This window comes from Canis lupus, chromosome 33 (genome assembly GCF_011100685.1).
Source record: "Canis lupus familiaris isolate Mischka breed German Shepherd chromosome 33, alternate assembly UU_Cfam_GSD_1.0, whole genome shotgun sequence".
NCBI classification, from domain to species: domain Eukaryota; kingdom Metazoa; phylum Chordata; class Mammalia; order Carnivora; family Canidae; genus Canis; species Canis lupus.
In genome coordinates this window covers 24,098,461-24,111,672 of record NC_049254.1, presented here as the reverse complement: position 1 = coordinate 24,111,672, position 13,212 = coordinate 24,098,461, and the positions used below count along the sequence as shown (strand labels likewise).

The 13,212-nt window shown below is 46.3% G+C and overlaps 1 protein-coding gene across 3 annotated transcripts in view; it reads left to right on the top strand.

Moving 5' to 3' along the window:
* Nucleotides 1-7,270, top strand: part of GSK3B (glycogen synthase kinase 3 beta) — a 201,717-nt gene extending 194,447 nt beyond the window's left edge. For all 3 annotated transcript variants that reach the window (XM_038582957.1, XM_038582954.1, XM_038582956.1), the window contains one exon: nucleotides 1,718-7,270. Coding sequence is in view for 2 of the 3 variants with exons in the window: in XM_038582954.1 (XP_038438882.1) it covers nucleotides 1,718-1,785 (68 nt within the window). In the remaining variant the exon portion in view is untranslated. The remainder of the gene's footprint in view (nucleotides 1-1,717) is intronic.
* Nucleotides 7,271-13,212: the final 5,942 nt, after the last annotated feature.

Genomic DNA, 13,212 nt, shown 5'->3' with positions numbered 1-13,212 from the left:
GCCTTTCAACATGGCCTAGGCATGTTGTTAAAGCAGCCTATGCCTAAATTATGAAAATTACTGTTTTTCTTGAGAAAGGCTTAAAGGGTCATGTGGCCTGGACAGAAATTGATGTTTATCATTGATGACAGAATTTGGATGATCATTGAAGAGTGAAATTCCTGCTAAAAAAGACATATTTAAGAAAGACCAGGAGTCATGAATGAAGTATTAGACATAGTTATATAGGAATTAGTGGAAAAGGCATGTACTTGCCTTTGGAGAAAGATTTTGTGTCCTATACCTTGCCACCTGTCCATGTGTCATAGCAATGAATTAATGTGACTCCATGCATGGATCCTGATTCTGTAATGTCCACACTTATTTTCATGAAAACAGGATTAGAAGCAGTTATAAGTGCTTTGAAGGAAGTTAAATGAATTAAACATAACCAACCAAATTGAGAGGTGTATAAACATTTCTTCCCCAAAGGCTGTTAAATGTGTGTAAGGGCAGATTATTTTGAGGACAGAAAAATCAGGAAATTAGAAAAGAAGTGTAGTTTTTCACAGTAGCCATTCTAATGATAAACTAACAGCTGATCCTTAAGTAAAGAATTCCTGTGTGTCCTTGGGGTCTTTTGTTTCTTGCTCTAATTAAAAAATTCAAACAAAAAAGATCCAAGGACCAAATATTGCATTCAGCCATGACAGCTGCTTACTCATCATAGGATATAGGGAGAGCTTCAGTCTCTAGGGAGACAAAACTTCTGGACTTGTTTCTTTGGTGTCACCAGCTTTGATGGTCAAGGGCAGTATGACTTCTAGGGAGATGGCTCTTAGAAGTTACCCATCCCAGTCAAGCCACTTCTCGTCTTGTTCAGGGCTTAGTGTGAAGTGTTTGGGAGAAAATGTGCCCAATGGTATGTATTAGCAGTTACATGCATGATGACACAGGGATGTGACTGGACTAGCCAACTGAAATAGCAATCTGTTGCCTACCTGAGATGCAGTGCTGATCCAGATGCAACCAAATGCCCACTTAAATGTTAATAGGGGCTGTGAAATAATAATTGACCTTAAAAAGGGGGTTAAGATGGTTAAAGTTAATTATAAAGTTACACATTTCCAGAGGATTAGTTTGAAGCAAGCTCAGCGCCAAGATACTTGACTACAAGATACTTATTGAATTCAATAAGTGAATCAGTGCTATTTCTTTTTTGCTGATTGTCTTCTATTTATACAAATAATGAAGAAGGACTGTACTTAGAAAGTAAGCAGCTGAGGTTGATTTACACGTAGTGCTTGTGCCTCTCAGTGCTGGCCCATGTTATGTTCAGTGCCGTAAGCAGATGGCATACTGTAACGTGGTTCAGAATTTTTAGAAAGTTTTCCCAGCTGTGCTCTGTTCACTTATTTTCAGGTGAACCAGACTCTTCAGCTGAGTATTCATGCACATACTGCTCATCCCAGCTGAAAGAAGGAGTTTTGACAAAAGTGGTCTCTGACCCCAATTTATTCAAAGACACTATCTTCCCTGCACCAGGCCCAGGCCACGGCATGGACTCAGCACTAAGCAGAAGGAAATTCAGATTTCCTGGTATTGGCCCCATCTAAAACAACCTTTTCAAATATACCTTAGAAGACCACACAGCCCACAATCTGCAGTTCAGGCAGTGTACTTTTCTCTTAGGGTGTTAAAGCATTGCTCATGCTCTCCTGGGGCTTTTGATTTGCAGATGCTAATGCCGGAGACCGTGGACAGACGAACAATGCTGCTTCTGCATCAGCTTCTAACTCCACCTGAACAGTCCCGAGCAGCCAGCTGCACAGGAAGAACCACCAGTTACTTGAGTGTCACTCAGCAACACTGGTCACGTTTGGAAAGAAAATTAAAAAGAGAAAAAAACCTGCTCATTTTAGTGTTCAATTTTTTATTATTATTGTTGTTCTTATTTAACCTTGTAAAATATCTATAAATACAAACCAATTTCATTGTATTCTCACTTTGAGGGAGATCCAGGGGGTGGGAGGGGTTGTGGGGAGGGGAAGCGGAGCACTAGAACACACAATCTCTCTCCCACGACAATCTTTTTTTATCAAAAGTCTGCTGTTGTATACTTTAAAAACAGGACTCCTGCCTCATGCCCCTTCCACAAAAGAAGACTTTGTTCTGTGCTGAAGTTTTTTTGAACTTTGTTTTCTTTAAAAGTCAAGTGTAAGACTTTGGTATAGTGCACAGCTTGAAATTGGTTGGGAGCTTAGCAGGTGTAACTCAATGGGGACTTAAATGTCACTTGTAAAATTAATCCATATCCTCGGGTATTTGAAGACTTGCCTTTGGCATATTGGTGGCAGGTGTGGCAGACAAAAAAGGAAATGCGTATCATTTGTATGTAACCCAGGGAGGTCAATAAAGTTTAAAGATTCTTAATTGACTTTGATAAGGTTTTGTTTTGCTCTTAATCAGTGCTAGTGGTGAAGAAACCTAAATTGGAAGCTATCAGAGGAGGAGGAAGATGCGTGCTCTGAGGGTGGATCTCTGTTTGCCTGACCAAAGGTTCTCTGCAAATCTTAGTACAGTTTTAAACTAGTGACCAGAAGACTGAAAAGGATGTTGAGCCAGTCACTCTGGCTACAGATGCCAAAAGCTGATGAACTGAAGGAAGGGGACAGGCCGAGAGCAGATCTCACCACTGTGAATGAATTTGTCCAGATTTGTTTCTAACGTTGCTTCCCTTGGAAAGACACTTGAGAGAGGACATTATAGTTAAATAATGTGAACTGTAACAGTCTACTGGTTTATTTTTCATATTTTTTAATTACAGATTGAGCTTGCAGAAATTGCCACATTCTGCACATAGTTCTAATATTAAATCCAAATCTAGAATCTGTATTTAATTTCAGCTTTTTTTTTAACCTCATGCTTTTAAAATTTTATTTATTGACGTATGTCAGGTAGACCATATGATTTTAGATGGTAGGAATCTTAAGAACTACACATCAAAATGGTATAAACAGTCACGTGTACCTGCTGACTTTATAGGAAAGCTGATTATATAAATGTGTGTATGTATATATGTTATATATACATAGATTCAATACTGCCTTTAATTTTTGTTTTTGTCCACAGTATCAAAATCAGCTGGTCGAAGCATGAGAAGAATGTTTCCCCCCACACCCAGTTAAGAGTTTTTGTTTCTGTTTTCTTTGTGTATCAGTGAACGGTGTAAGACTCAGTCTCTGTTTCTGAAGAAAAAGCAATATTCCTTGGAAAGCAAAGAGGATTGAAGGATTATGTTTGCAGTGAGGAAATAGATTTTCACAACTAGTTTGTTTTACATTTTTAAGGTTGACATCTTTGTGGGCCTTATATACTCTAAAATGAACCTTAGTCACCTTGGTGCTTATGGGCCATTACTTGACCTATGAATCTTTAAGGCACAATCAGTTGTACTTTACATTTAAAGATCACTTGAGTGATGGCCGCCTTTCCCTTCTCCCCACTCTTTCCCTACACACCTTCCAAGGTTAGTTGCTAACTGTAGGGCTGTAGAGCTGAGCCCTTGAATGTGTGTAATCTCCCTTCACCTTCCTCATTGCCACCTTAGGTCGTGTTAGGGGTCTTGCCCTCCAGGTGATTTGGAAGTGGAGTCTCTTGGCAACCCTCAACGCAGGTCCCAGTACCCTGTCCTGCTTCTTAACCAAGTGTGTGCGACTCTCCAAGAGAGTCCTACTGCCTGCTGAAGTGAACCAATACCCAGAAGGGCAACTGTGAGCCATCTTAGTTTTCACTCACTGTTTAGCTAAGCTCTTAGGCCACAAAAGGGGTTTCTCAAACCTCTGGTTATATCAGAGTTCGTGAGAAAGGAAACACACTCAGTCAAACCAAATCGAACAAACTGACTTTTACATTTCATAATGCGCTTCTGAGAGCTAATTAAGATTTGGAAGAAGTCTGAATGAGAGTATTTGGCCAGGTGATTCCTAAAGGGAATGGCTTTGGTAGACCATTTTCAGAAAGGACTTATAAAGAAGCTGAACAGCAGGTCTAGGACAGATCAGCGGACCTGCTTTCATACCAAACTGCCCAGGCCAGACATTTGCACCCAGACACTACTCTGGACTTGGTATTCTTGCCAGAGTCCTTAAAAATCTGTGCTTGTTCTAGGAAACACTCCCCCCTCCTTTGCCCCCATAAATGGGGTAAGAGAAGAAGAGAGAAAAGGCAGATGCTTTTCTCTGTGTGTGTGTGTGAGGGCTGAGGTGCATGATTTTTCTTTCTCAAGGATCATGGCGGTATCACAGAACTCTTTTATACAAGTGAGATCCAGGTCTCTGAATCTTTTTGTAAATAATAATAATAATAATAATAATAATAAAAAGCTCCTCACCAAATTCAAGCTTGTACATTATATTTTCTTTCGATGTTTTTAAATTTAAGTTTTATTGTTTTGTATGTAAATATGTGGACCCAGGAACTGTTATTAATGAGCAAAAAGTTACTGTTCAGGGCAGTGATTCTGTTTAATAATCAGACAAAATGTAGACGAGCTTTTTAAAGCCATATAGTTTTAACTCTGTACAGTAGGTACCGGCCTGTATTATTGTAACAATAACTCTAGCAATGTATAGTGTATCTATATAGTTTGGAGTGCCTTCGCTTCCATGTGTTTGTTTTTTGTTTTTGTTTATCATTTTTCAAATTTTAATTGGTTTTTCTACCCGTGTCTCCCTGTCCTACCCCTTTCCCTTTGAAATAATAGCTCACTCCTAACAGTGTCTTTGCCCCTTCCACAGTTAATTTCAGTGATACCATGCTCAGGAGTGCAAAGAGGAAACCTCGTCCATGATCTCACTTCATTTAAGCCCTGCTTTTGTTTCGGTTCTGAACAGCTGTTTCCTCCGCAGTCAGTATGGTGACCGGTTTCATTTCATACTTAGTCCATCCAGGGACTTTGTGTAGTGCCAGGGAGCCCTAGAGCTGGAAGAGATCGAATCAGTTCAAGTTTGCTCATCTCTTCCCCAAATCCCAACCACAGGTCTTACAAAACAGCAGGTTCCGGGAGCCTTCCATGCTCTCTGCCCCTTATCTACTTCCTTCCCAAATGAGAGAGAGAGAGAGAGAGAGACAGGTTTTATAAATCCAAGTTTCTTAATAGTACCAGGTTTTGATACATCAGTGGTCTGAAATGCCGTAGTGCAATTACTAGCAGTTACTGCGTCGAGTGCCACCGAGCCGAGAGGACATGCCAACAGAGGACTGTTGTTTTAACAAGGGAACTCTTACCCTTCCCCTCCCTCCTGCCACCTCTATCCCTGTTCAGTGAAATGTCATTTTCATTTCCTTCTTAAATAAGTTTGATTCTTACTGTATGCCCATCATGAAGGCCTTTTTTGAAAGAAAAAAAAAATCATTTGTTTTGCCTCCAAGTACTCCATATAAGATGTCTTGAGTAGAAGAAAAAAACAAACTTTACCAAACCAAAGGTTGCTATTTTTGAAACATCATGTGTTCATTCCAGCAAGGCAGAAGACTGCACCTTCTTTCCAGTGACATGTTGTGTCCATTTTTTAAGTCCTCTTAATTTTTAGACACATATTTTTGGTTTGTGTTTTAACAAAGCCTGCCTAACCAGTCATCTTGTCTGCACCAATGCAAAGGTTTCTGAGAGGACTATTGTATTCTCTATCCCTGTGGATATAAAGACACTGGCATTTCTTTTTCCCTTTCCTTTTTAAGGGATTTAACTTTGGAAATCTTCCAAAGGAAGTTTGGCCAATGCCAGATCCCCAGGAGTTTGGGGGGTTTTCCTTTGTTTTAAACCAAAATTGTATCTGATTTCTATTTTTTATGTTAGTGATCATCTAATCACAGAGCCGAACACTTTCTCCCCTATATAGAAAAATAAACTAAGCATGCTTTACAATAAAATCTGTCTTTTCTGGTAGAAACCTGAGCCACTGAAAATAAGAGAGACAACTAGAAGCAGAGTAGAGTCCCAGACTAAGGTCTACGTCTGAGAGGCTTTGAAAGTAATCCCTGGGGTTTGGATTATTTTCACAAGGGTTATGACGTTTTATTCAAGTTTGTTGCTCCGTTTTGCACCTCTGCAATAAAAGCAAAATGACAACCAGTACATAAGGGGTTAGCTTGACAAAGTAGACTTCCTTGTGTTCATTTTTCAGTTTTTTTTCTTAATATCTGTCTACAGGCAGATACAGATAGATGTATGAAAATGTGCTTGCCTGTAAAATTTGCATTATAAATGTGTTGCCGATGGATCACTTGGGCCTGTACACATACCAATTAGCGTGACCACTTCCATCTTAAAAACAAATCTAAACAAAATTTATTATATATATATATATATATAAAGGACTGTGGGTTGTATACAAACTATTGCAAACACTTGTGCAAATCTGTCTTGATATAAAGGAAAAGCAAAATCTGTATAACATTATTACTACTTGAATGCCTCTGTGACTGATTTTTTTTTTCATTTTAAATATAAACTTTTTTGTGAAAAGTATGCTCAATGTTTTTTTTCCCTTTCCCCATTCCCTTGTAAATACATTTCGTTCTATGTGACTTGGTTTGGAAATAGTTAACTGGTACTGTAATTTGCATTAAATAAAAAGTAGGTTAGCCTGGAAATGAAATTAAAATTCACAAGTGTGTGGTCTTTATTTCAGTACCCAACCTTCTTTTCTTCACCCTATCTTGCTACTGCAATATGTAGTCACATTGCCATCTCCGTTCCTCCAATTAGAGAAACATGGATCTTTGTTAAAAAATCAAGATACAAACACTAGTTCTCGTTCTTTAAATGATCTTATTCCATTGTATAGCCCCAAGAGGTGCAGCTTCCATCTTGGAAACCTTTGGATTTGGTGTAGAGGAAGCTTTGCAGACACTGCTTTGAAAAGAAAGAAAATATCCCTGAAAGGGACAAATTTTTAAAATGTGTATAAGTCTTTGATTACTGTGTTCATGGTTTACTGTAGCTGTATTTTCTTTTAACTTTCATCCCATTAGTAATGGTCTTTGGGAGTATCTGTAAAATATAAGAACACCACGAACCGTGGGGCTGTACCTCCCAGGTAACCAACACATGTTGTGTTTGAATCTGCTCATTTCCAATACTGGATGATGTATGTAAACATGTTATGTCTCTTAGTGCAAAAAGAAACATCATTTTTTTTAGGGCTGGCTCATTCTGTCAGGCCTAATCTAAAGGCTAGATATTAAGTCATGTGACTGCTGCTTCAATAAAAACATTTATATTGGATAAAGTCTGCTCTTTATTTGCTCATTTTATTTATCTCGTGGGGAGGGGGTTGGCTAATACTTGAAAGAACTTGAAAGATAGTTAAACATGTTTACTATGTTTACAGTTTACAGTAAACATGTTTACAGTTGCATGGGGTTGGCGGAAAAGAGGGAAAATGCAAATATAATGATGGGACTTGTGGGATGGGCCTCCTGATGGCCCTGAAGTGTGTTTGGGATTCACTGCTCTTCTATTGGAATGGAGCAAGATACCCTTTTAACCGAAAAGCCTGAAAGACTGCATTTTCAGTTTTCAAGTCTTCCAAAAAGTACCAACCAATCTGTCCTTTGGATCACGTTTCAGGAGAGCACTGGTAGCAGGTGCCATTTCACAGGTGTTCTAGAAGAGTAGTCAAGAAAGGGAGGAGTCAGGCTGCAGAGCTCCTCATGGAGAAGTTTGTGAAAGGAAGTGACCAAAAGTGATAGTGTGGCCACTCATTTCTTGGGAGTAAGCTATTCATCTGCCCACCAGCACCTTCAGATTTAGGAGCACTGTGCATATAGTAAGGGGACATATCCGGAGGTAACCAGCTGCTGTGTAACATGGCACTAAGACGCCCCCAAGTTGTCAGAAGCCAGGAAGGGATGGTCAGTCAAAAGTCTGTTTCTCTTTACATCCTCTTCTCCAGAACGGAGAGGCCACCCCAGCCTTCCCACAGGAAGACTTGTTGATGTCAATGCTTTAATAGGGACCTTAAAGTCTGGGCCAGGTAGAGATTGGCTGCTTAGTGCCCCTGGCTAATGGTGGGTGGGGGTGGCCAGAAGGCCAGCAGAACTTACTTAGCAGAGGGCAGCCCTGGTGGCTCAGTGGTTTAGCGCCACCTTCAGCCCAGGGCATGATCCTGGAGACACAGGATCGAGTTCCACATCAGGCTCCCTGCATGGAGCCAGCTTCTCCCTCTGTCTCTGCCTCTATGTCTCTCATGAATAAATAAAATCTTTAATAATAATAAAAAAAAGAACTTAGAAGAGCTTTTCTCCTGAGCTTTGCCTCACCTGACTGAGGCAAGACCTAGAAAATGAACAGCAGCCCCAGGGATGCCTAGAAACTGACAGTTCTATGCACTCAAAGGCTCAGGAGAGGGAGTAATGGAGCAGTCCAAATGTTTGAGAGCAGGAAAGTGCAATCTGGCTCCTAGCCCTATAAACTCAAGATCCACAAAGTTATTGAAATATCCTGTGTGAGCAATTTGGTGTATCTCACCTTGAATCTTAACTACACTTGGACTACAACAGTTTTTATAATACATATAAATCCTACATACATATCAATTCAGCTGCCCAGCTATTTTTAAAATCAATACCAGGACAGTTTACAGCCCATCCTAATTTTTGCCTCACTATAGCCTATATTTAACAACCATCTCGGGCCCTTGAATTCATTCAGGAGCCCGAAATTAATTTAAAGTTAACTCAGTGGGGAAGAGGAGATGCATAGGATTTATGAATGCAGTTGAATAAAATTTATATTTCCAAATGAGACAAAACTGGGAACAAAATCTGTATTTGTCATATTTGGAAAGAGGAGCTCTTTTTTCTCCTCAGTTTCTTTTTTAAAAATGAGCTCTAGGGATCCCTGGGTGGCGCAGCGGTTTGGCGCCTGCCTTTGGCTCAGGGCGCGATCCTGGAGACCCAGGATCGAATCCCACGTCGGGCTCCCGGTGCATGGAGCCTGCTTCTCTCTCTGCCTGTGTCTCTGCCTCTCTCTCTCTCTCTCTCTCTCTGAGTGTGACTATCGTAAATAAATAAATTTAAAAAAAAATAAAAATGAGCTCTATATCCTTGAGGCAGAAGAGGCTGGTAAATCCGGGGGGATGGCAAGGAGTATTTAATTCAATTTCTCCATTTTTAATTTTGGTATCTATCTATCATCTATCTATCATCTATATACATATAAACACATACAGCATGTTGGGGAGGTGTATCATTTCTATATGGATTTTTACGTGGAATAATCATTTTATTAGCAAACCAAAGTTAGGTCATTTTTGTTTTTACACCAACAGCCGTCAGATGTCAGGGGCAAACGCAAGCCCCAGCTCAGATGTGGAGCAGACCTAACCAAGTCCCACACATGTGCACACACCGGTTAGCACCCTTCCTCCCACGAACACGCATTCCAGAAATCCCTCACTTGGGTCCTCAAGGGCATGCAGAGCCCCGCAGAGCTTGGCATTCACAGGAAGAGAGTCCTTGTGCTGCTTATGTCATTTCTTTGGATCAAAGTCACTTGTATTTCTGCTTTGTTTCTTTTGGTTGAGCTTCAAAGTCTTGGAGGTCAGGAACCACGTCTGCGTGGGCGTACACCCCCCAGCAAGCTGCATTCTGTTGGTGCTCCTAAATGTGTTCGCATGGATGCAGAGGCACAGAATGAGGATCCCGGAAGGCAGAAGAGACACAGAGGTCATGACGAGCCTCTGACGTTTGCTGCCGGCCCCTCACACGGTCTCTCACTGACCTCCCACAGCACCTGCTGATGAACACAGGCCTGGGGCGCACTATGGAGCTCAGGACAGGAGGCTGCAGGTGGGGAACGAGTGGGGTGGGGGACACAGGGGTACTTACTGAAAGCACCCAAGGAGCTAGTGAACTTGGGTGTGGGGAGACTCTCAGATGGTCCGGCCCCAGGCACCCTTGCCCTCTCCCACCATGGCACTAGATCCCCCAGACCACAGGCCCATTTCTAAGGGGAGGGTGGTCTTGCCTCTGGATGGCCTGACCGATAGGCCGTGCGCTCTCCATCCAAGTGTCCGTGGCTTCACTCTCCACAGACTGAGCTGGGGGCTGGCGAGACCCTTGTCCCCTTCCAATTCGAGGCAGCATTGCCAGAGCTGTGGCTGGGAGATGCCTGGGGAGGCAGGGCCTGTAGGGCATTGTCAGCTCTCAGCGGTGTCCATCTGTCTATCTAGTCCCAGGGAACGGCGGCTCCAAGGGCTCCGGCTCTGGCTGCCCCCCGGGAGGCTCTCCTGAGGGGCAGCGGCTCAGCCGTCCGTGATGCTGAACAGCTCCTGCATGAGGGGGCTGGCGAAGGGGTGTATGTCCTGGATGCGCAGCAGCTTCTGGGTGTGCTGGGCATTGATGCTGCGAAGCTCGGTGAGCATGGCCATGATCTTCAGGAACAGGAACCTGCAGGCCAGCCAGAGGAAAAGTTGGGGGTGCAGCCCACCCTTGCCCCCATCCACTGACCCTGGGACTGCTCTGAAGGGACATGAGTTTGGGGGTATTAATCTTAGAACATCTCAGGCAAGCCAAGGGACAAGGCTCGGTTGGCATCTCTTGCTCTGTGGATGAGAGGGGCAGAGCAGGCTTGGGGGGATTGAGGTGTGGACTCCCCCTCCTTGCTTGCCCCTCACGCCCTGGGCTTGAGCCCTCGGATGCTGCCCCTTCCATGGGAAAAATCCATGCGCATAGGGCAATCCGGGGAGAAAGTACCACCTTGGCCAACGGCTGCGGGTCAGGACCCGGTGGTGCCGTCGTGGGGACAGTGATGCAGGCTGCCCTGCAGATCCTTCCCGGATCTAGCCGGGGACCTAGGGTCTGAGACAAACCTCAGGCCTCAGTTCCTGCATGCCGCCTCCTGGCTCCAAACAGGGGAGGACCTAGCGAATCAAGACATGGCCCAGAGGCTTAGCTCAGATTGAAGTGAGCGGCCAGGTAAGGACTCGAGGTTCTCGGCCCGGCCAGCATGTCCTATGCCGGCCTTCAGCCCTCCAGGCTGGGCCGCGGGCCTTGCAGAGCCAGGGAAGGGTGGAAGGCCCCGTCCGGCCCGGCCCTGAGCAGCCTTCCTCCTTTGGTGATGACCGGCACACACCAAGCAGCTCCCCGGCCGCTTCTCCTAGTTCCTGGGTGAGGAGGTAGCGCTCAAAGTGGGGGCCATGGGGAACCCTGGGTGGCGCGGTGGTTTGGCGCCTGCCTTTGGCCCAGGGCGCGATCCTGGAGACCCGGGATCAAGTCCCACGTCGGGCTCCCGGTGCATGGAGCCTGCTTCTCTGCCTGTGTCTCTGCCTCTCTCTCTCTCTCTCTCTCTATCATAAATAAATAAAAATTAAAAAAAAAAAAAAAGGTGGGGGCCATGGGCTGGCCTGCCCGGGGCCACCTCCAGACCCCAGCTATCTGGCTCTGGATCCTTAGCCTCAGCCCCTCGCAGGGTGGCAGGAGCACCCATTTCATGAGGCCGTAGTGACAATACACGTCAACCACTTGGCGCCATGGCTGGCATGTCTCAGTGCACGTCCATTTATCGTTGCCATCGTTATTGTGGCATGGTCATCTTTCCTACATTGCTGTTACTGCTGCCTGTTGCTAGAAAAGCCTGTGGGAGCCTTGGGGGGCACCTGGCTGTTCCCATCCCTCACTGACAGAAGCAGAAAAGGGCAGACAGGGGCAGCCCCGGTGGCTCAGCGGCTTAGCGCCACCTTCAGCCCGGGGTGTGATCCTGGAGACCCTGGATCGAGCCCCACATCAGGCTCCCTGCGTGGAGCCTGCTTCTCCCTCTGCCTGTGTCTCTGCCTCTCTGTGTGTGTGTGTGTGTGCCTCTCATGAATAAATAAATAAAATCTTAAAAAAAAAAAAAAAGAAAAGGGCAGACAAGACCTGGGCCTCAGGAGCCATGTCCAGGGCTGGGCGTGACCCCGGGCCCTCCTCAGGTTCCTCCAGTGTTGGGCTGGAGCTCCGGCTGACGGGGCCGGATGCCTCAGTGGAGGTCACAGAACAGGGACCCAGAGCCCTGGTAACGGGAAGCTGCCCCAGGAGCGGGCCTGCCCTCTCAGAGAGGCCCAGAACAGGCGGGGGCCCAGAGGACTGGGCTGCCAGAGGGCCCCTGGCCCCCTCCCGGCCTTCTGCTCACCGGTGGGCAGGCTGCGGCCGATTGCACTCGATGTAGGCCTTCAGGGCGATGGCAAATCTCTCCTGCAGCTGGTCCACCACGCTGCGCTGCACCACACCTGGGCGGTCTGCGGGGCCCAAGGCATGGGGCCAGCAAGGCCGCGGTGGCAAAGACAAGATCAGTCCAGCCCGCGGAGGGCCAACTGCCAGCCAACCACCTTCCAGAGCCAGGGGCACCCAGGCAGGGAAGTGAGGGCAGCACTGCAAGGGGGCATCACCCCACCGACCCAAGGAGGAGCCAGCCAGTGGGGGGGGCCCTTCTGGCCAGGCAGTGGATGGGGGCAAGGCCATGGGCTGGGACCTTCCCTGGGGAGGGTCGGGGTGGGGCTGCTGCCTCCTCCAGCTAGAGCTGAGGGGTGCAAGCAAGCATGGGGGCGGGGCCGGGCCAGGCAGGACAGGTGGGGTCATCACCTGGGGAGAAAAGAGAGATGGCCTGCATCAGCACATACTCCTCCTTATGCAGCTGCAGCCTCTTCAGCCTGTAGTGGAACTTCAGCACTGGCTCCAGGAGAAGCTGCTGGAAGCCGCCTGCAGGGGGGTGTAGGGTGGAGGGGCAGGCCAGCTTCTCAGACTTGCTGCACCCAGGTCTTTCTTCCCGTCGCCCAGTCTCCGCCCTGCACCCGGGGACCCGCGTGTCCCGGGGGGCTCCTCTCCTCCCTCCGCTTGTGTTTGCTCCCTGCCCCAGCCAGGCAGGCGGGCGTCCCCCCGCACCTGCAGGGTCTTCCAGGCAGTAGGACAGCCGGCCACACTCCCAGGTTCCGGTCTCTGCGTTGAACACCGTGTTGAACCTCAGCTGGCACACCTCGAAGGTGGCCCCCTTTAGCAGCGAGATCTGGTCCTCGATGGGCAATTCCCTGTCAGAAGGATGGGGGTGCCAGCCTCCATGCGGGGGGCCACAGGCCAGCCCCTTCTCATTACCCAGACTTCGGGGGGCCGGGTAGCAGGGTTCCTCCCCTGAGGAGGTTGCTTTCATCACCTGTATTCCCTCCCCTCACACCAGGCAAGCAGCCCCTCACC